At 37.5% G+C, this 24,136-nt stretch overlaps 1 protein-coding gene, 1 non-coding gene and 1 pseudogene across 2 annotated transcripts; 2 read left to right on the top strand and 1 right to left on the bottom strand.

Moving 5' to 3' along the window:
- Nucleotides 1-1,756: 1,756 nt before the first annotated feature.
- LOC145642654 (uncharacterized) lies at nucleotides 1,757-2,428 on the top strand. The gene has a single exon (XM_081693836.1). It carries the CDS (start codon nucleotides 1,757-1,759, stop codon nucleotides 2,426-2,428), a length of 672 nt encoding a protein of 223 aa, XP_081549962.1.
- A 1,850-nt stretch (nucleotides 2,429-4,278) lies between these two features.
- LOC145642653 (uncharacterized) overlaps nucleotides 4,279-24,136 on the top strand; it is a 45,758-nt pseudogene continuing 25,900 nt past the window's right edge.
- LOC145556957 (small nucleolar RNA R71) lies at nucleotides 16,866-16,972 on the bottom strand. The gene has a single exon (XR_014092046.1). It is a non-coding gene; the product is annotated as a small nucleolar RNA R71 (small nucleolar RNA).

Genomic DNA, 24,136 nt, shown 5'->3' with positions numbered 1-24,136 from the left:
TGGTGTTGTAATTTAATTAGTAAAGATTATTAAAGCAATAATATAGAAAGAGGATCAAGAGCTCACGAAAAAGAGAAACTCATTTCTCTGTCTCAAGAATACAAAGTTGTTGTCCCTGTTTTTCGCCTGGTCAGTCGCCCGATCGTGGTGGTGTTCGCCCGATCGGGCGCGAGAGTGGTCTGGAAATCGTCTTCTTCGCCGCCCGATCGGGCACGAGAAGGGAACTTATTTGACGGAAATCGAATTTTGGGAATTTGGGGTTGCTTCCCGATCGGGCCACCACCGCCCGATCGGGCGCGAGAGGTTACAATTTTTGACGTTTCAGTCAGCCCGATCGGGCGGCATCAGGCCCGATCGGGCGCGTGTCAGGGAGGAAGTTGAGACTGTCGGTTTCGTCAGTTTTTCTTCAAAGATGTCAGTTATTTTCGTGACTCTTGGATGAAGTTTGCTTTAATATATATATGTTCCATGAACATATGTTGGAGTGACTTAAGAAAATTATTGGTGAATATTTTCTTAAAAACCTTTGCAACTTCATTAATCATCATCATAAATCCAAAAGCTTTTATACATTGAATTGTAATCATCCTACTTGTGATTGCAATTGTTTCTTCGTTGTATCTCCTAAGTAAATTTCCGTGAAAACCCGGTTGTAGTATATGGTCGGAATTATACTTTTGGGAAAGTGATTCCGTTCACGCCTCGAAGTTTTTCCGTTCTAACTTCTTTGTTATTTTTGTGACCCTTGTTCATACTCAAATTCCCCAACAATCCATAAGTATAATTTTAAGGGAAATTCTACATGGTGGCCTCATGGTTTCCATTTTTCTACGTGGAAGACGAAGTTTTTTCCAACTCTCTAAAGTGGCCCCAAGGTTTTGAAGTATTATGCATAGTGCCCATTTTTTGATTTTTTGGCTAACTTTTTTAGCTTTTGGTTAGCCATAAGTAAATATAAAATAAAAAATATTTAAAAAGAAAAAAAATAAAGAAAACCACCAACCACCAGCCACCCACCCACGGTAGCCGGCGCGCCTAACCCCCTTCCCCACTGCCCCCCAACGCCGGCGCGCCTAACCCCCTTCCTCGACGGCGCCGGCGTGAATAAAAAACCCTACTCCCTCGGCATCAGCCAGCCACCCCGACTTCCCTCCCTTCCCCTTCCCTAACCAATCTCGTAACCCCAACCCCCACCAATCAAAAACCCCTAAAAGAAGCCGAAAAAGTCTGACTGCCCCTGCTCACACACACGAAACCCTAGCCCCGTTGACCTTTTAGAGGTGTGGGGGAGGGATGGCCGAACTTTTCCGGCCAATTTTTTGGGTTTTCGAAGGGTGGAGGTTGGGACTTTGGGTTACGGGTTTGGCCTGTTTATGGTCGTCGGGTTACGGTGGTTGGGGAAGGGAGGGTGGTCGAGGTGGCACCGGTAGTGGGGTTTGGCTAGAGGCTAGGTGGGTGGGGGTTGGGGTTGTGGATGGTGGACGTGGTGGTGGGAGGGTGGTCGTGGGTTTGGGTTTTTTTTTTTTAAATTTCCTTTTTTTTTATTATTTTAAAATATAATTTAATTATTTTTTAATAAAAAAAACAAAGGCTAACCATTTTAATTGTAAAGGTTGGCCAAAAACCTAAAAAATGGGCACTATGCATAATACTTCAAAACCTTGGGGCCACTTTAGAGAGTTGCAAAAAACTTCGTCTTCCACGTAGAAAAATGGAAACCATGAGGCCACCATATAGAATTTCCCTAATTTTAAAGATGGCAAATGTTAAGGAATGGATGGCCAACATTCAAAAGTTGGACAAATTCGAGGGTGTTGATTTCCGAAGGTGGCAGAGGAAGATGCATTTCTTCTTGACTACAGTTGGGGTGGCCTATGTTCTTGCTACTCCGAAACCCGAGGAGAAGGAGGAGGAAACTATAGATGAGGCAAGGAAACGCAACAAGTGGGAGAATGACAATTATATTTACTGTGGTCATATTCTCAACGGCATGTCTGATGAACTCTTTGATATCTATCAGTTTAATGATTCTACTAAGTCTCTACGGGATGATTTAGAGGCTAAATATATGGCTGAAGATGCTTCTAGCAAGAAGTTTCTTGTTAGTAAATTTAATAATTATAAAATTATTTATAATAGGCCAATTATGGAACAATTTCATGAGATACAAAGAGTATTAGGAAGTCTTAGACAACATAACATAGTTCTTGATGAGATCTTTGTAGTGTCATCTATAATAGACAAATTACCTTTTTCTTGGAAAGACTTTAAAAGTGGTTTAAAGCATAGGAAGGATGATGTTAACCTTGAGAGTTTGGCTTCTCACATCCTGATTGAGGAAGAAATCCGGTTGCAAGAGGGAAATAAGGATGCAAATCCTAGTTCTACTATGGTAAATGTAGTGGAGGATGCCAAAAAAAAAATGTGATAAAAAGGGGTAATGACTCAAACAAAAATAAAGGCAAAAAACCTAATTTAAGCGGTGATGGTTCAAAGTCACGTGCTTGTTGGGTTTGTGGAAAACCCGGTCACTTCAAGAAAGATTGCACAATCTGGAAGAAAAGAATGAGCAAGAAGAAGGCTCAAGATGGGAATGGCAATGCTAGCCAATCCCAAGACAAACAAGGTAAATCTTGTGCACAAATTTCATTTAATTCATTTATGAATTATATGTGTATGATTTCTGAAATTAATTGTGTACAGGCTGATTGTTCGTGGTATATCGATTCGGGAGCATCGAGGCACGTGTGCAAGGATAGATCATTGTTCAAGACCTTCTTGGAGGTTGATGATGGAGAAATTCTCTATATGGGCAATGACTCTACAGCTAAGGTTCTTGGCAAAGGACAAGTGGAGCTAGTCTTTAGTTCGGGAAAATCTCTTATTTTAAGAGATGTGTTGTATTCTCTCGAACTTAGGAGGAATCTTGTATCCGGTGCGATCTTGAATCGATAAGGTTTTAAGATGGTGTTTGAGTCAGATAAATTTATTTTGTCTAAAGGAGGTCAATTTGTAGGACTTGGTTATTTGTGTAATGGTATGTTTAAATTAAGTATTTCAAATACTTTGAATGATGTTCTGTATGTTGTTAATGATAATTCTTCTCTATGGCATTTGCGACTTGGTCATGTTAATTATAAAAAGTTGTATTTTATGTCAAAGCATGATATGATACCTGTGTTTGATCCAAGAATAGAGAAGTTTAGAACATGCATGTTAACCAAAATCACAAGGAAACCATTTCCTCAAGTTGTTGAGAAAAATAATTCATTGCTTGAATTAGTGCATAGTGACTTGTGTGATTTTCATAACACACCTTCTTTAGGGAATAAGAAATATTTGGTAACTTTTATTAATGATTATTCAAGGTTTTGTTACATTTATTTGTTATTCTCTAAAGATGAAGCCCTTGATAAATTTAAAATTTACAAAAGTGAAGTAGAATAAAAGGCTAAGAACTGATAAAGGAGGTGAATACTATGACCCAAGTTATTTCCAATCGTTAGGTTTAGTACATGAAACTACCGCGACATATACACCACAACAAAATGGTGTAGCGGAAAGGAAGAATAGGACACTAGAAGAAATGGTAAATTCTATGTTGTCATATTCAGGTTTAAGTGATGGATTTTGGGGTGAAGCCGTTTTAACGGCTTGTTACGTGTTGAATCGTGTTTCATGAAAGGGAAAGATGTAACCCCATATGAGCTATGATATAAAAGGAAACCAAACTTGAGTCATCTCAAAGTTTAGGGTTGTAGGGCAATTGTAAAAGTGCCAGAACCTAAACGTAAAAAGTTAGGTAAAAGAGGAGTTGAATGCATTTTTATAGGATATGCGGATCATAGCAAATCCTATAGGTTCTATGTAATAGAACAAAATGACTTTTGGTCGGTTCACACCACCATTGAGTCAAGGGATGCATTGTTTGATGAAAATCAATTTTCATCAATTCCTAGACCAAAGGACATACTTCCAAATGGCAATGCTCAAAGTATTGATCAAATTGTCATTGATCAAGAGGTGGATGATCAAACTCATTTAGAGGAGGCATCTACATCATCATCACAACCTAGGAGAAGTAAGAGGGCAAGGAAAGAAAAATCTTTTGGCCCGGACTTTCATGTGTACTTAGTTGAAGGATCAAGGGAATCTGTTTCAACACAATTTCCATACATTTTTAATGTGGAAGATGATCCTTTGACCTATGATGAGGCTATGAGGTCTCGTGATGCTCCATTTTGGAAGGAAGCTATTAATGATGAGATGGAATCCGTCATGGGAAACAATACTTGGGTTTTAGCTACTTTACCACCAAAATGTAAACCAATTGGGTGCAAATGGATCTTCAAAAGAAAATTGAGGATTGATGGAACGGTTGAAAAGTTCAAAGCCTGGTTAGTGGCACAAGGTTTTACACAAAAACCTGGTATCGATTATTTCGATACATATGCACCTGTTGCTGGAATCTCAACTATAAGATTGTTGATAGCACTTGCGGCTATCCACAATCTTGTGATCCATCAAATGGATGTCAAGAAAACATTCTTGAATGGAGATCTAGAGGAAGAAGTTTACATGCGACAACCGGAAGGGTTTGTTGTGGAAGGTCAGGAAGAAAAGGTTTGCAAGTTGATTAAGTCTTTGTATGGGCTAAAGCAAGCACCTAAGCAATGGCATCAAAAATTTTATGAGGTTGTGTTGTCTAATGGTTTTAAGTTGAACAATTCAGACAAGTGTATTTATAGCAAATTTGATGACAACGGTCAAGGTGTCATAATTTGTCTATATGTAGATGACATGTTGATCTTTGGAACTGATTTGTCACAAGTTGAAAAGACAAAGTCATTCCTTAGTTCAAAGTTTTCCATGAAAGACATGGGGGAAGCGGATGTCATCTTGGGCATAAGGATAAAGAGGGAAAAAGGAAAGTTGATCTTGTCACAATCTCATTACATTGAGAAAGTGCTCAAGAAATTCATTGTGAGTGAAGACACTACTTCTCTTTATTCAACACATATGGATCCTAGCATAAAGTTGATACCTAATGAAGGTTATGCGGTTTCACAACTTGAATATGCTAGAGTAATAGGTTGTTTGATGTATGCCATGACAAGTACTAGACCAGATATTGCTTATGTAGTTGGTCAACTGAGTAGGTTCACTAGCAAGCCTAGTATGCTACACTGGCAAGCGGTTCGACGCTTGTTGAAGTACTTGAATAAAACCAAGGAATTTGGTTTGTCTTATAGTGGATATCCTTCAGTTGTAGAAGGGTATTCGGATGCAAGTTGGATCTCTAACAAAGATCATTCCTCCACAAGTGGATGGGTTTTCCGGTATGGGGGAGGTGCCATTTCATGGGGTTTAAAGAAACAAACTTGCATTGCGGACTCCACAATGACATCGGAGTTTATTGCTTTACATTTGGCTGGTAAAGAAGCCGAATGGTTGAAGGATCTCATGTTTGAGATTCCTTTGTTGCCAAAACCGATATCACCAATAGTGATACATTGTGATAATAATGCTACCTTGGCAAGGGCTTATAGCCAAGTTTATAATGGTAAGTCAAGGCACATTGGAGTACGTCATACTTACATCCAAGGACTTATCAAGGATAGTGTGATCACTATTGATTATGTTCGAATGGATCTAAATCTCGCCGACTGTTTTACAAAGGCATTGGCTAGAGATGTTAACAGTAGGATGGCAATCGGTTTAGGATTGGAACCCTAAATAATCTCAACTTAACGCCCAATAAGACGTTGGGTCTTAAGTTAAATGAGATTAATTCTCTTAATTGATGATTGGGAACTTGTTTATTCATCCAAGGTAAAGTTTTGGTTTTTCTGTGATGGAAAGAGGTTGTTTTTAAACTTAATAGAATTCCTGATAAAAGTGCTTTGGTCACAGGAGCATGTTGGAAATCTACCTATATAAGTACGAGGTTTAGCCGCTTCAAGAAGCTATTAGGGGTGTAGCTTTGATGTACTAATGAATAGATATGGACACATGGCTTATAGTGTCAAGCTAATATGTATTTAAGTAATTAATCTTGTGTGTGTAATATCTTCAAGTTTCCAAATGTGTTGCTTTTGGTTCAAACGTTTTACGATACCAAATCGATACGGATTCTTGAATTGTATATTGCACTAAGTGGGAGTTCAAGTCTATGTACACTGTCATTTATGCATAAGATTGTTTTGTGATGATGATGTTTTTGCAATGTGTCTAGTTTAATTCTCAAAATGGGGGAGGATTTTTGAATAATTTTGAGAATTGGAGACAAATTTCAAGTTAATAATTAAATTACTTAGGCTATGGTATTGTAATTTAATTAGTAAAGATTATTAACGCAATAATATAGAAAGAAGATCAAGAGCTCACGAAAAAGAGAAACTCATTTCTCTGTCTCAAGAATACAAAGCTGTTGTCCCTGTTTTCCGCCCGGTCAGTCGCCCGATCGTGGTGGTGTTCGCCCGATCGGGCGCGAGAGTGGTCTGGAAATCGTCTTCTTCGCCACCCGATCGGGCAGCTGCCTCCCGATCGGGCACGAGAAGGGAACACTAGAAGAAAAATGCTCATTTGCGTCGCCTTATTTGCGTCACTTGTAGAAATAAATGACGCAAATGAGATATTTTGGCTTCATTATAAGTAATTTGCGTCGGACATTGGCTATAAAGCGAAGCAAAAGTCTGATACATTCCCGCTTATTTATATTTGCGTCGCTTTTATAAATAGGAGCGACGCATATAATTTGTTATTTGCGTCACTCATTTCCTGATAAATGACGCAAATGACTATTCAGTATACAAAAAAATGAAATAAAAACTTACGCTGCCGTTCGAAGTTCTTCAAAACCCTCAGCAAATTCAACCCCAAAATTCCCAAAATTTCTAACAGCAAAACCTAAAAAATTCATCCAGTAAAACCCTAGAATTCCCCAGCGCTGCCATTCCACCTGCAAACACCAGCGAATTCAACAGCTATACCTCGAAAATTCGAGCCCAAAACCTACAAATTCGACCACTAATCGATAAAACCAGCAAATTGTAGGCAAAACCCGTATATTCGAGCCAAAACCCACTATTTTTCGAGCAAAAGATCGACCCAAAACCCCCACGAAATTGTGAGAGAATTAAATTTTGTGTTTTGAATTTAGGGTTCTTTTAATTAGTTGCAATTTGTTTCGATTATTTGAAACTTAGGGTTTGTACTCGGTTCTATGGGATTTTGGCTTACTTTTGCAGAAGTTGCAAGCTTGCTTCATCCGATGTAAGAGCTCTTCATCTCTTTATCTTATTTTCAATCTACATAGATATTTGGAGTTTAATTGTAAATGAATTGCACGAATTTTAGAATTACAAGTAGATTTCTGTATAACAGATTTTTTGGGTTCGTTTTCGAATTTAGGGTTCATCAAAGAAATTTATGTTTTTTACTCGATTCTAAGGAATTTTGGTTCTATTTTGGTGAAATTTATGTAGTCGATTTCAACGAAGGGAAGATCTATTCTTTTTTTCTACTGTTTTCAAACTAGCAGATGGAATTTAGGGTTCAATTTTGCTTGACCTTACTTTAATTTTACTATTTTGTTGTGATTTTTTGCACAAATTTTAGAATTTTATTTTTGCAGATTATGTGCTTCATGCTTAGTATACAGAAGTCTATTAATTTACTTTTGAGCTGCTGAAGTGAAAAAGATTAAGATGTACTCTGTAATAAGGTGTTCTTGAAATGAAACTTGCCTATCAAAATGATGTTCATCATTGTTAAGGTCGACAGTCTCAACACTGTCCTATAATTAGGAAGTTGGATATGTTCCTTCCCTCAGCTTAAGGCCTTTATGGAGTTTTTGCTATCATTTTGTGCATCTGATGATTTGGAATAATCAATAATGGTACACTACTTATATTTCTTTGAACGACTTTGTGCACATTATGATCTTACAGATAATGTCAAATTTACCAAAACCTTTTTTTAACATCCACTTGTTTTCTCTCGTAGTTGAATGGGTAAAATGACTTCATGGAAAAATATTGGCAGCCCAAGTAGCAGATATGCTCTCTATATTATTCATGTAATTGGTCATAGTGGCTCCCCACTTTTCTTTGACAACCTTTACTAGTTCTATGTGTTTAGTCTTGTTCTCACTGAGCTTTATAAGCCTTCCTGTTTTAAAGTTATGTGGTATCAAAATAAAGCCTTGAGTATCTTATTTATTAGATATAAATGAAGCCAAAGTAGAACGTAATTTAAAACCTCCTATAGAAAGCTAAACCCAAGGGTTCCCTCTTTCAATAATTGACTGACTTTGGGATTGAATGTTATTTGTCTAGCTTCTGTTAAAGATGTGATCAAATCTGTTTTTGCATATAACTTCTATTTGGGATTTAAAAATATGAGCTACAATGTACTCTGCCTTTTTTTGAGGATTCTTTATCAATCTTAGGTTGTAATTTACATCTTTAAATGTGCAAAAAAATTTCTACCAACTTTGAAAATAGCAGATTTGGATGCCCTGTTCTTTGATGTATGCCTGTTTTATATTGTGATATTGACATAAATTCTCGGGATTTGTGTTTATTGTATGATTTTTAGGTTTGCTCAGATATAAGTAAACCAAATGGACAATTTATTTTGCGAAATGATCGAATTTTTATCATGACTTTCATATCTTCCCTCCCAATAAGAAAGGTACTTGTTATGAGCCTCCCCAATTTATTTATTTTTTACTTTTTTTGGTATCTTTTCTGTAATTTAGAATGTTATGAAAGGCAATAAATGTAAATTGTAAAACCTATTGAATTTTGTAGTGAACATGAACATTTGTTCATCACTTGTTTGCTTTATATGCTTTACGGACAGATTGGAGGCATTGGCAAGGTTACTGAGCATATCCTAAGGACTTCTTTTGAGATTGATACATGCAAAGATTTACTCAACAAAGGCGCTTTTCTATGTGCATTGTTTTCTCCTTCATCTGCAGGTTGATTACCTTGTTGTTTTTCTTCTACTTGAATCAGTATATAATTGTGCAATGCCCTTAACTTTTGCTTAATGATTTAGTTGCATTGTAGCCTAGTAGCTCGTGTCCTTTTAGGTATTTTTTCTCTTCTGTGTTTTTCTTTTTTTTCCCTGGTACATGAAGGCATTTCAACTTGCATTTCAGCTATGTAGCAGAATTTGAGTAGGGCATCATCAGTTTTTAAACAAAAGTGTCTAGTTGTCATTAAACCTATAGTGGTTAGTTATCCATAGTCTTGGCCACTTACATTTTCTCCAGGGTACATCACATATCAATTTAATACCAAAAGATTTTTATTGATGTGAGGTCATTAGAAGAGAGGGAGGAGAGGGGGTTTGATTGTGATTTCCTATTGAGGAGTGGTGTTAATTGAAATCTAGATATATGAGGTAAAAGTAGGTAATTTGAATTAATGGTTTAGTAAGGAAGTGGAAGAGGACCACAACGAAGTGAGAGAGGAAGGTTTTAAAAGAATTTATGAGCTGATCAGTACCCTGATTTTAGCGTGGTCATTTCTTGTTTCTGATCAAATCAAAACACCTATATCTTGTACGAAGTACATATTAAATAACAATAAATAAATAAACATACTTCAAAACCAATATTTCATATTTGTACTAAAATTCACATCATTTCTGGCAAGATAATAATATAATAGCAAGCAAAGTATGATTCTTTTTACATTTTGCTTCACAGGCTACATATATTAACTTGACAATGTTCATATTGTAAACCTGCTGCAGATTTTTTTCTATCTGTTGGATTGGGACTAGGGAGCACAGATACACCACAAGCTAGACTGCGGAAGAGCATGAGTAATGAAAGAACATTTTCCGCCACCGAGGATGAAGCTTACTTATATAAGAAGCTAGGTAATATGAACTTAAATTAACATTTTTCCTCTACTGTTTAATTTCTTCACCTTAATCTGTTATAGCTCTAGCATTCCGATGTTGAGTCCTAGACTGTAGTCGATTTAATTCAACTAATAAATATATTACATGTAGTGTCCTCAACAGTAGGGTGGACGTGAGTGTGGCTACTACGTCATGCGTTATATGTACGAAATTCTTAAACATCATCATAGCAGTGAGGATCTTATTAAGGTATGAGTTGTCAAATATTTCATTTTTGTTTGATAAATACAATTTGATATGATGTTAGCTACAATCTTGAATTAAAACTTTCCTCTTGTATATTTGTTGTGTTGATAGGATTTTTCAAGAACTACACCGTACACCGAGGAGGAGATAAATGAGATTCGAGATATTTGGGCAGAGTATTTTATATGTAATGTTGAACTTTAGATTTACACTTAGCGCATGTTGGACTCTTGTTTTGGATTATAGGCTTGAAATGAATGAATTTGGTTAATTGGTGTTGGGATGATGAGTATAATGTCTATGATATTGAGATGTAAATTATTGGACAGGTTGTTAATATAATGCCGTCATTCCCAATTTTATGGGTAGGCCAAATTACAAAGGAGACTCTGCCGAAATTTACATTTGCATTATTCAATAATATTGCATTTTAATTTCAATTATATTAGCGTTAGCATATTACTTTATACCACTAGTAAGGAAAACAGGTACTACAAACATATACAAGGCAATTATTATAATTAAAAAAAAAAATTCACCTCATTTGCGTCACTCATTAAACAAACAAGTGACGCAAATACAACAATTTTGTATTGTCTACTCAGTCATTTGCGTCACTCCTATATAAACAAGTGACACAAATAACAAATAAGAAGTTTATCAGAAGAGTCATTTGCGTCGCTCTTAATAAAGGAGTGACGCAAATAACAAAAAAGAAGTTTATTAGAAGAGTCATTTGCGTCGCTCCTTTATAAAGGAGTGACGCAAATAAGAGTCATTTGCGTCGTTCTTTTATAAAGGAGTGACGTAAATAACAAAAAAGAAGTTTATCAGAAGAGTCATTTGCGTCGCTCCTTTATAAAGGAGCGACGTAAATGACTCTTATTTGCGTCGCGCCTAGAAGCGACGCAAATGACTTTTAAGTCATTTGCGTCGCGAGCAGTTGCGTCGCTCATAGAAGCGACGCAAATACACTATAAATGAGTGACGTAAATAAGCCTTTTTCTACTAGTGGAACTTATTTGACGGAAATCGAATTTTTGGAATTTGGGGCTGCTGCCCGATTGGGCCATCACCGCTCGATCGGGCGCGAGAGGTTACAATTTCTGACGTTTCAGTCAACCCGATCGGGCGGCATCAGGCCCGATCGGGCGCATGTCAGGGAGGAAGTTGAGACTAACGGTTTCGTCAGTTTTGCTTCAAAGATGTCAGTTATTTTCGTGACTCTTGGCTGAAGTTTGCTTTAATATATATATTTCCATGAACATATGTTGGAGTGACTTAAGAAAATTATTGGTGAATATTTTCTTAAAAACCTTTGCAACTTCATTAATCATCATCATAAATCCAAAAGCTTTTATACATTGAATTGTAATCATCCTACTTGTGATTGCAATTGTTTCTTCGTTGTATCTCCTAAGTAAATTTCCGTGAAAACCCGGTTGTAGTATAAGGTCGGAATTATACTTTTGGGAAAGTGATTCCGTTCACACCTCAAAGTTTTTCCGTTCTAACTTGTTTGTTATTTTTGTGACCCTTGTTCATACTCAAATTCCCCAACATTATGCTACTCTTTTTTCATAGTTCATTCAGACATTTTTACTTTCGTTAAGCTAATATTCCATTTTAGTAAATAAAAAACTCCAATTTCCCTCCTTTTCTTTTTCAGCAATATCAGATCAAAAACATAGAAACAATAATCAATCCATTTCTACAATTCTCGCAAAAACTGATTTTCCATCCTTTTTTTCTCCCATTAATGCTCTTTGTAATAATTTTCTACAAGAGGCTCTCTTCGAAACCCGGTAAAGCTGGCAAAAACCCGCCACCTTCGCCGTCAAAGCTGCCAATCCTAGGGAACCTCCACCAGCTTGATCTGTTACTTCATCGCTCTCTTCGATGATTGTCTCGACGATATGGCAAGGTTATGCTGCTCTACTTTGGGAGCAAACCAGTCCTTATCGTATCATCAGCAGACGCCGCTGAAGAAGTCATGAAGACTAATGACTTGATCTTCTGTAGCAGGCCTAAGTTGCGCACTGCCACTAGCATATTTAACGGCTATAAGGATATTGGCTTTTCTCCATATGGAGAATATTGGCGACGAGTGAGGGGTATATGCGTTATGCAACTCTTAAATAACAAGAAAGTACAATCTTTCCGAGCAATAAGAGAAGAAGAGGTTGCTGAAGTCGTTGAGATTTTTAATACATCAGGATCTTCAGCAGTGAATTTTACGGAAATTGTTTTGTCATACACATATGATGTGGTATGCAGAACATCCTTCGGAAGAAAATACAGCGAAAATCACGAGGGAGGGATCAATTTTAAGGATAGCTTGGATGAAGCCACAAGGTTGCTTGGGACATTTTTTTTGGGAGATTTTGTACCCTGCCTTAGTTGGATCGATCGAGTTAAAGGTTTGGAAGGTCGATTGGAAAAAGTCGTAGAAGATTTGGATGCATTTCTTGATAAGGTCATTAAAGAAAATCAAAGTCATTTGAGCTCTAGGAAAAATATGGTCGTCGAGTCAGGCAATGAAAGTTTTGTGGACGTTTTGCTTCAAGTTCATATGAACAACAAACATGATATGTCACTTGACAGTATTAAAGCAGTCATATTGGTGATATATCCAATTTATATAGTGTTTTACCCCCGTCCCACGGTTATAATTAGTAGTGTTTTTGGCTCTTTAGGGCCACTTTTATTACTAATTTGTGTTTTCTAGTATTTTCGTGGTTTTAGTTTAGTTTTACATGAAATTTCACTTTTGAAGCATTTTTCCGGGTTTTCATGGTCCGACTACGGAAGCTGGAAGGACACAACCACTCTTGAAGCCTAGGATCGGTGAGAACCGGTGATTAAGGGCTCGGTATATGATACCAGGGCTATTGGATCGATTAATCAAGACCCGATGAGGAAACCCAGAGAATCGAGCCCAATCGAAATCCAAGTTTCGATGAGGAAGTCGGGCCCGATCGGGCAAGCATACCCCCAATCGGGCGAATACGCACAACAGTAGCCTCAAGAATGCGCGCCCGATCGGGTGAGCGTAGGCTCGATCGGGCGCGACATACAAAGCATGGGCAAGTAAAAAAAGGCGGGCCCGATCGGGCGGCCCTTCGCCCGATTGGGCGCGTGTTTTCTTAGGGGATGATTAGTTTTGTGTTAATTCTTGTTTGAGGAAGGTTTAAGTACGAATTATGTACGTAAATTCTGATTACCTTCTTCCTTAGACTTTCTCTCTCTACTTAGGATATTTCTCTCTCTTAATTTCTCTCTCAACTTTGTTCTTGATTATTTTCATTAATACAGATTTCCTTTGGTAACTATTTCTCTTCTCTTAATCTTAGTTGTTATTTAATTCCTTTGATCATGTCTTGCTTTATTGCTTTGATTAGTTTAGTTTCTATTATGTGTGAGTAGTTTTCTTTCTAGGGTTTATGGGGATCCATAAATAATATGAAGGTGTAGACACCCATTTGTGTCTCCCCAAAACCAAACCCGGTGATGAGTACCTTTCACGTCGAATCATAATCGAATGAAACGAAAGTGTGGAAAGGTCTAGTGTAGCGGAAAGTTTTATTTCTTTTCTTTTCTCCCTGTTTTGGAAAACTTTATTTTAAGAAAACAGCCAATCCAGTTTGGTTGGTCCATGATATGGGTCCAATAGTGGTGTAGTTGGATGGGGCTTGCAAAGACCTTTCCAACGATATATTATAAGCCCAATTCTGATGAATATTGAGGAAGTTATGGCCAATTTACTAAACTGGGCCCGGTTTGAGCTTTATGTACGGCCCAATGATCTAGGGGAGGGCCTAATATGATTTATCATTCCTAATGCAATTAGGAATGGTTTTGGTCTTCTAGAATCTTCTAGAAGGTTCTTTTCATTCCTAATTCAATTAGCATTGATAAGTTGACTTTGTTGACTTTTCAGAGTTTTAATCAAGATCAAATAGCATTTTCGAAGGAATTATATTATTTTTTCTTCCAGTACGGGAAATTTATCAGATTTTCGAAAACGCGTTGAAATCCAGTTTGGCGTCCAACCCCAGGCCTTGGCGCCTGGAACCAGGCTTGGCGCCAGGCGCTAGCCACCGGTGCCTGGCGCCAGCTAGCCAGGGTTGGCGCCAATCCTGTTTTGCGATCGTCAGACTCTGTTTTGTTAAATTATCTTTTTTGGCTGATTTTCTCTATAAATATCGTATCAAAAACTCCGTTTTCATGGACCAATTCTCACGAATTCTCTTCATTCGCAAGCTTTCATTCACAATTCATTCATCTACATCATCAATTCTCATACATTAATTCTTTAGCATTCTTTTCTTTCTTCAATTCTTTCTTGCTTTTTCATACAAAATTCCGCATTCAAGATCTAGAAACACCTAGCCATATTCGAAGTTGCCTTCGCCCTAGACGTGAAAGGTTTTAATTTCTGAGGGTTTTGTCCCAAATCTCTCTTTCAATTATTTAATTTAATTGCTTTGTTTATTATTTTCCTTGAAGTTACTACTAACGTGTGTATTTTTGTTATTAGAAAGAGGTACGAAGCATCAAAGTAAGTACTTTAATTGTTTTATTGATATTATGATGTAGAAATCATGTTTATATTGTTATTATGATATTCCTAGTATCATGTCTAGGGTAAATTTTAATATTAAATATGATTGTTACGATGCTTTCTATTTTCTTCTTAATATTTATGATTGTTAGTATCATGTTAGGGTTAAATATTTGATCTTTATTGCTTAGTGACATGCTAGGGTTTGTTATTAATCTTGTTAGTATCATGCCTAGGATCTTGCTATTTTTATTATGCTTTAATATTAACATGAACATGATTATGATTATAATTGTTGTAATTTATGATGATTGTGAATATTATTGTTATTATTATTTTGAGGATGATTATTTTATTTATAATTATTATTCATGATGTTAATTATTTATTATGTTGCTTGATTATTTTTATTTATTGCTTGATCACCTTTTATTGCATGCTCAAAGGGAATTGGTACTTGTAATCGCGCTTAATAAGATAATTAATAATCTTGTTAGGGTTAATTTGATTATAATTCAAGTGATCGCCAATAATAGATTTATTTGTGCATTAAATTCAACCAACATAGATTAAACAGGTTTAGGGTTAATCCTATTGATTGCATGTTAATTAAAAAGCGCACATGAATACGATCAGAATAAAGTAGAGGCCTATTATTAGGGCAGGTTCAATCTCTTTTAGGTTGGATTTGTACCTTCATCCCCGGACCCTTATTTGGTTCATGACCTTATGGAGTTGACGATCTCTTGGATCGTTAAGGGGTGTAACCTTCACCTCGTGATGGTTTACAAGTTCCTTAAAAACTTGTTGGCGACTCTTTTGCTCTATCTTCTTCCCTTTTGGACGCCACCGTACTTTAGTGTATGATCACAGTGGGGTTCGAGCTAGTGGGATTAAAGCTTGAAATTATTCCCTACAGAAGGGGTAATTTATTGTTGTTAATTGTCAATACTAGATTAATTTCCTATTGATTGATTTAATGCTCTGTGACTAGATTAGGCCTGATCTTTTATGCATGATGAGTTTGACAATATTGATTCGAGATTCGACATATGAGAATTGATGTTTAGGTCTAGTTTCAATAGGCAGGTTAATTTATAAATGGTTAGGTCGAGATTCGAAAGATGAAATTTAATACTGGTAAATTAATTGTGTGATTATAATACGTAGCGAAAGCCCTTTATAATCTGATTAATTATGCATTGATGAATGATTATTATATTCAACCCTGGAATATTATTTATTGGTGAACCTATGCCCTAGATCCTTTTTTATATTATTTTCTCCTTATTCTTGATCTCCGTAGTTTAGTTTATTATTCAAATATAAATATTGGTTACTTCATAATTTAGATTATATTAGTTAATTAGGAACAGAAAGACTTGTTTCTCTGTGGATTCGACCCTACTTCCCTATCTGCATTAGTTACAGGATTTAGGTATTACTTTTGATTTGGGGATACGACTTTACCTTGTCTTAATTTGGCGCCGTTGCCGGGGAAACGGTTTTATTTTTATTTCTGATTATTTTTGTAGTTTAGGTTATTTTCTTTTGTCTTAGAGAACGTTAGTTCTTTGAGGCAAATCTCATATTTGCTTTTAGTTTTTTTGTTTATGCCTAGGTGTTCCACATCAGGGTACATCCCATTCGATCATGAGATCGAACGATCTTTCCATAGACAAAAGAACTTCTACAAGCAAATCCTTGCGGATTCTGGTGATAATAATAATCACCGCGATCCTCCAACTGGTTCTAGCGATTCAGAGGTATCATTAGATACAGAATCAGAGATGACGGCTCAAAAGAAGCTTAATGATTACTCACAACCCAAGCTTACAGATTTTCCGCATCTCACCCCCACTCCGGCTCTTGATGGGGTACAATTTGAAATTAAACCTCAATTTATAACGATGATAGAGAGGAAGCAATTCAGCGGAGCTAAGGGTGAAGACCCAATCTTCACATTGCCGACTATTGTCAATACTGCAATACCATCAGGCAAGTCGGGGTCACTCAAGACCAAATCAGGGAGATTCTCTTTCCTTTCTCTTTAACTGGAAAAGCTAAATTGTGGTTTAATGGCTTAAATAGGACTGCACTTGGTATAACTGACTGGGAAACTCTGGTTTTGAATTTTTATAATAAGTATTATCCTGCAGAGAGAACAGCCGTACTACGGAGTGCGATTTAGAACTTTGCCCAAAAAGCCGATGAATCTTTGTATGAGGCTTGGGAGAGGTTCAAGGACCTACAAAGAGAATTCCCTCACCATAATTTAGCACAATGGCAGTTAATCCAAGCCTTCTATAATGGCATTGGAAATTCTTCTAGAATAATTTTAGATTCTGCAGCTAGTGGGAGATTTATGAATCTTAATGTTGATGATGCAGGTCAGGTTATTGAAGATATGGCGATACACAATTCCCAATATGGGAATCCTAGAGGATTTTCTAACAAGGGGAAGCATAATGTCGACTCTGTATCCTTTTTGCAAGCTCAACTAACCTCTATTTGCCAAAAATTAGATAATCTGAGCGCTGCTAATGTAGCTAATGTTTCTGCAATTAATAATAATTCTAATGAGGCTTTCTGTGAAAATTGTGGTATTTTAGGTCATTGGGAACAAGATTGCCGGAGTTCCGTGGAGCAAGTTAATGTCTTTCAAGCCTTTATGCAGAAAAACCCATACTCCAACACCTACAATCCTGGGTATTGGAATCATTTGTACCTTTCCTACCGGAGTACTAATGTTCAAAATCCACCACCACAAGAACCATAGGTGCCACAACAACAGCAGCAGAAATATTATCATCCCAATGCTGGCCAGAAGAACCAACCACAACAACCCTCCTCATCTTCCGACCCTTCTTTGGTGGAAATTAGAGCGATGTTGGTTAATATGCAGAAGCACATGGATAGTAGAGATGCGACAATTGATTCAATTCTAGCGCACAATAAAATTGTAGATAATCAAATTGCGCAACTTTCTGCTACTCTACAAGCCCGCCAACATGGAGCTCTGCTGGCACAGCCGACCAGGCCTACGGATCAAGCATATGCAATTACTCTAAGGAATGGTTCAAACTATGAAGTGCCCCCTATGCCTAGAGTTGATGAATGTATTTTATTAAATAATGCTAATCTTGATTCCGTTAAACCTGACAATGTAGCTAATAGCCCTGCAAGGCTAAAGGATAATACTAACATATCTAGTTCTACATTGCAGGCTACGACTCCAGAGAAGGTGGCCACTCCAGATAAGAGCAACAATGCTCCAAAGCCAATTATAACACTTCCATTCCCCAATCGTCACTTGAAAACAAATTTGGATAAGCAGTTTGGTAAGTTCCTGGAGATGGTGAAAGATTTGAAGGTAATAGTTCCCTTCACTGAATTAATCACACAAATTCCTTCATATGCAAAATTTATGAAAGAAATATTGACAAGGAAAAGGTCTATTAGTGAGGTAGAGACAGTAGCTTTCACTACAGAGTGTAGTGTCGTACTTCAAAATAAATCTCCACCTAAATTAAAAGATCCGGGTAGTTTTTCTATCCCATGTCATATTGGCAATCTAATGATTGATAATGCATTATGTGATTTGGGTGCTAGCGTTAGTGTCATGCCATTATCTGTGTGTTCCAAATTGAATATGGGTAAATTAAAAGCTACTAATATTACTCTACAAATGGCCGACTGTTCTTTCAAATACCCCTTAGGTGTTGTAAAGGATGTCCCCGTTAGAGTAGGTAAATTTTATATACCCGTTGATTTTGTTGTTCTTGATATGGCTGAGGATATGCAAACCCCAATTATTTTGGGTAGACCATTCCTTAACACCGCAGGAGCAATCATAGATGTGAGAAGTGGTAAGTTAACACTATCAGTAGGGGATGATAAAATTGTTTTTAATCTTAATAATACCCCTAAAAGCCCCATGACAGAGGAGAAGTGTTTTAGTGTCAATGTAGTTGAGAATTATTCTAACAAGCCCCAAGCTCTTGAAAAAGACCCCTTGGAGGCGGTATCTTGTGTTGCATCCCTTTCAGATGAGATAGACAAATGGCAGAAGGAAGTTGATGCAATAGAAAGAGCACTCTACACTGTTGGTCTTGGTTTTGAGGACGAAAAGGTGGAATTAATCAAGCAAGTTGTGCAATTTGATCCTACGGTAAGTGTTCCGCCAGATCGAGTTGCAAGTGTTGAATGCAATAACAATTTGAAGCAACCCTTGATCAAACAAGGATCTTTAGTGCGTAGCATTGAAGACCTCCCAGTCCAAGTCAAGGAGGATCCACTAGACAAAGTGAATTGGACCGTATAGAGATGGGGCAAGGGAGAGTTAAAATCGGATAAACTAATCGAACCCCCCCAAGACCACATTGCCGTGGTCTACAAGAGACTCACCGGGGAAGGTTTGGTTAACCTCCAACACGCCAAAGGGACGTGGATTCAACATCCCGTCCCAAAGTTTTGGCAAAGATTTGCCGGCCTCACTATTTTTGGAAGGCATGAACCGGTAAATGTTAGGAGGGATGAATTAGAACTATTGGCATCCTATGTAATCCCCAATGCTGAAAAATTGAACATACCCCATAGGATAGCCAATCACTTCCAAAGGGCGGCCAATGCAGCCGAAGCGGGTAGGTCTAGGGCACCTATCTATTTTGGGGGGTTAGTGACCCATATTGCCATATAACACCTAGGTTGGAACCCGGATGGGCATAGGAAAGTTGTAGGCTCAAACCTCATGGACCTAGCCTATTTAAGGAGCCTAAACTGGGTGCAACCCGTGGGAGGTGACACTTGGTGGATAGTCCACCGACAATCGGGTAGGAGGGACCAAGCCTTTACCTTACCCAACCCCGCCTTGACCAAATTTGAGAAGGAGAAGCCTTCTTACACATTTGAGATTAACGGTCAAGGCGAGGTTCAAGCACCTCACGGCCTCACCCTTCACCACAACCCCACCAATCACCCCAAGACCAATCCCCCTACACCATTCACCACACTACCCACCACCTCCACCCTTCACCTATGGCATACCCACTTCCTCGGTCGATTATAACGTCGACCCCAATGTCCCTTATGACTTTTCAGCTTTTAGGAGCCAATTGGACCGTATAGAGATGGGGCAAGGGAGAGTTGAGGGCACGATGCAAAACCTAGATTCTAGGTTAAGCACCTTGGATGGTCGGGTAGGTCACATAGAGAGGAACCTAGAGAGGGGTCTATACCCCATGTACGATGACTATGCACGCCGAGGGGCTATTCCCCCCGAGGCATTAGTTCCCCAATGGTTCCAATACCCCCAAGGAGGGTATTCCACCCCCGGAGCTTTTGGTACTTATGTGGACTACTCTTCAGTCCATGGATACGGGGGTGATGCTCCTTTTGGGGGTATGGGAGGAAATGTGAACCCTAACTACTTTGCAGGTGGTTCGGGTTATGGTGGTGCTGGAACGAGCTAGGGTGGTGCCGGCTCGAGCTATGGAGGAGGGTATGAGAGGATGGATGATGATAAGGAGTAGCTTCTCCTAGCTACCTTCCAAAGTTAATGAGGACATTGCTTGATTTGGCTTAGGGGGAGATTTCTTGTATATATGGTAACTCTCTTTCTCTCTTTTCTATTTATTGTTTTCCTAGTGTTGTTTTTATTGCTTTCCCTTATGAAAAAAAAACAAAAAAATTTAAAAAAACAAAAAATCCAAAAATACGTTGCAATGAATTGTAAATCATGCTTCCCTGTGTCCCATACTTAGAAATATTGTTTTGATTCTTGGTATATGATAATGAGTTTTGTGAATTTGTTGATCATGATTTGAAGTTTAATTGTTTGGATTCCTAAACATGCGTCAATTTTGCCAACTATTTGTGAATATAGTGCTTGACTAGTTGATTTGGTTAGGAATGTGTGTTAGTTCCTGGTATGTCAATGAATTTGAGTATTAATTTGCAACTATAAGTAATGTTTATATAGCCCATTTTTATGCACATTGAGGAGGACGAAGGCATTTGTTCTTTTAGGAAGCTTTCAGACGATATTAGATACATTTGTTACCTTCTTGCTACCCATGTTGTTGCTTGTGCCCTTTTATTGTTTATTTAGCCACATTACAAGCCTATATGAGCCCCATTGGTTACTAGTCACAAGCTTGTCTTGGGGGAGCTATTAGTTGGTGAGGTGAGGGAGTTGTGGTACGGTGTGCACATTATTTGCACAATGTGGGGATAAAAGAAGAGTGATATTTCTTTGGTATTATGATTGGAAAATATTGATGTTTTGTGTTACAAAGTTGAAAATTTCCAATATGTGTTCAAAAGAGAAAAAAGAGCAAAGAAGAAAAAAAAAAGTGGTTTCATATGTTCAAATGTTATATTTGAAGGTTGTTTAAGAAAAAAAAAAAGAGAAAAAAATTCAAAAGAAAAAAAATAGAGTTTTAATGAAAAATATTCAAGTTTGGAAATAAAGTTTGTTTATTCATTCCACTTCTTCATTGTTATATCCTTATGAGTGGAATTGTAAGTGTTGGGATTGTTTATATTGTTTGGAGTTGTATTTGGTGGATTCTTGTTGGAGTTAGTTATGTTGTTGGAGATGTATGATCATCATTTATTTTTTATCATGGGTTTAGTAGGATTTGGCTCCCTTAATGCATAGCTTTTCTCTCACATATTCCCAAATTTATCCTACCCTTTACCCTAGCCTTACATTACAAGCTTTAAAGACCTTCCGACCCTTGTGCATGGAGTTGTATGAATGTGAAAGTGTTGTTTATCAATGCAAGTTATGATTTGACATATTTCGAGTCGACTAGTAGGTTGAGCGTTCATTGTTTTAAACACACGAGAGTGTGAGATGGGAGGGCATTGTTCACAAATAAAGGGGTTGGTTGGAGAGCGATCGAGTACATCTTTTACTCGCCACATAAATGAGATTGAGTGTGCGAGCACTAGTGTAGGGAATATTTCAAGATTTAATCCCACTAGATTGAACCCCACTGTGATCATACACTAAAGTACGGTGGCGTCCAAAAGGGAAGAAGATAGAGCAAAAGAGTCACCAACAAGTTTTAGGAACTTGTAAACCGTTCACGAGGTGAAGGTTACACACCTTAACGATCCAAGAGATCGTCAACTCCATAAGATCTAGAACCAAATAAGGGTTTGGGGATGATGGTACAAATCCAACCTAAAAGAGATTGAACCTGCCCTAATAATAGGCCTCTACTTTATTCTGATCGTATTCATGTGCGCTTTCTGATTAACATGCAATCAATAGATTAACCCTAAACCTGTTTAATCTATGTTGGTTGAATTTAATGCACAAATAAACTATCTTATTAAGCGTGATTACAAGTACAAAATTCCCTTTAATCGTGCATAAAAAGGTGTGATCAAGTAATAACAATAAATATCAAGCAACATAATAATCATAACAATAATTATAATCATCATGAATAATAACAATTATAATCATAATCATGTTCATGTTAATATTATTAATGCATAATAAAAATAGCAAGATCCTAGGCATGATAATAACAAGATTAATAACAAACCCTAGCATGTCACTAAGCAATAAAAATAAAATCTTTAACCCTAACATGATTCTAACAATCATAAATATTCGGAAGAACATAGGAAGCATTGTAACAATCATATTTAATATTAAAATTACCCTAGACATGATACTAGGAATATCATAATAACAATATAAACATGATGTCTACATCATTCATAATATCAATTAAAACCATTAAAGCACTTACTTTGATGCCTCGTACCTCTTTCTTTCACGTCTAGGGCGAAGGCAACTTCAAATATGGCTAGGTGTTTCTAGATCTTGCGAATGCGGAATTTTGTATTTAAAAAGCAAAGTTTTGAAAAGAGAAAGAGAGAGAATAATCAAGAAAATCTTGATGAGAGTTGGTGAATGAAAACGGAGTTTTTAATACATTATTTATAGAAAAAATCAGCCAAAAAGATAAAATATCAAAACAGAGTCTGACGCACAAAAAACAGAGCTGGCGCAAACCCTGGCTAACTGGCGCCAGGCACCAGCACTAGCGCCAGGTGCCAAGCCTGGTCCCAGGCGCCAATGCTTGGGGTCAGGCGCCAAGCCTGGTTTTAACGCGTTTTCGAATATCAAATAAGTTTGCCGTACTGGAGGATAAAATCATATAATTTCCTCGAAAATGCTATTTGATTTTGATTAAAACTCTGAAAAGTCAACAAAAAAGTCAATTTATCAATGCTAATTGAATTAGGAATGAAAAGAACCTTCTAGAAGAATCTAGAAGACTAAAACCATTCCTTATTGCATTAGGAATGATAAATCATATTAGGCCCTCCTCTAGATCATTGGGTCGTATATAAGGCTCAAACCGGGCCCAGTTTGGTAAATTGGCCATAACTTCCTCAATATTCATCGGAATTGGGCTTATAATATATCGTTGGAAAGCTCTTGTCAAGCCCCATCCAACTACACTACTATTGGACCCATATCATGGACCAACCAAAGTGGATTGGCTGTTTTCTTAAAATATGTTTTTAAAAATAGAGAGAAGAGAAAATAAATTAAAACTATCCGCAACACTAGACTTTCCACACTTTCACTTCATTCGATAATGATTCGACGTGAAAGGTACTCATCACTGGGTTTGGTTTTGGGGAGACACAAATGGGTGTCTACAGAAGCCCCCACTTTGACTGAGTTTGGAGAAATGCGAGTTTCGAAAACAAAAGTCAAAGTATCGATAGGGACGGAGAATGATTCAGAACGTTCTGCGATCCTAAATCATTTTTGCAACACCAATACCTGCAAAACTAGCGTTTTTTACACAGATAAATGAGTTAAGAAACACGTATCTTGCACCGTCGAGCACACGTCTCTAAAAGTAACCGATTGTTGCTGCTTTACTATTGTTTTGATGACCTCTGCAAGCTAGAGAATGTCATCCCGCTTGAAAACCGCTACGCCTGTAACTACTTCCAATATAGAAGATTTCTTCGCCTGAAACAATCCTCCTCCGCTATGATAATATTCCACGTCCATGGGAATACTATCGAAGATTATTTATCTCGAAACAATCCTCATCCGCATTGATAATATTCCAGGTCCAAGGGAATACTATCAGAGATTATTTCAAGGATTATTTCTCTTGAAATAATCTCCATCCGCATTGATAATATTCCACGTCCAAGGGAATACTATCGAAGATTATTTCTCTTGAAATAATCTCCATCCGCATTATGACCATCTTCCATGCCTAAGGGAACATGATCGAAGACAACTTCGCCTACAATTATCTCCAGTTGTTTGTGACAACTCTCTGCAAGCTAGGGAATGCCGTCGAAGATATCCTCACTTGAAGTCATCCTTATTTGATGCGATAATTTTCCTAAGGAAATTACCGAAGACCTCCATCTGTCGATCTT

Source organism: Chenopodium album, chromosome 8, assembly GCF_948465745.1.
Source record: "Chenopodium album chromosome 8, dcCheAlbu1.1, whole genome shotgun sequence".
Classification (NCBI taxonomy): Eukaryota; Viridiplantae; Streptophyta; class Magnoliopsida; order Caryophyllales; family Amaranthaceae; genus Chenopodium; species Chenopodium album.
This window is presented reverse-complemented; position numbering and strand designations above follow the sequence as displayed.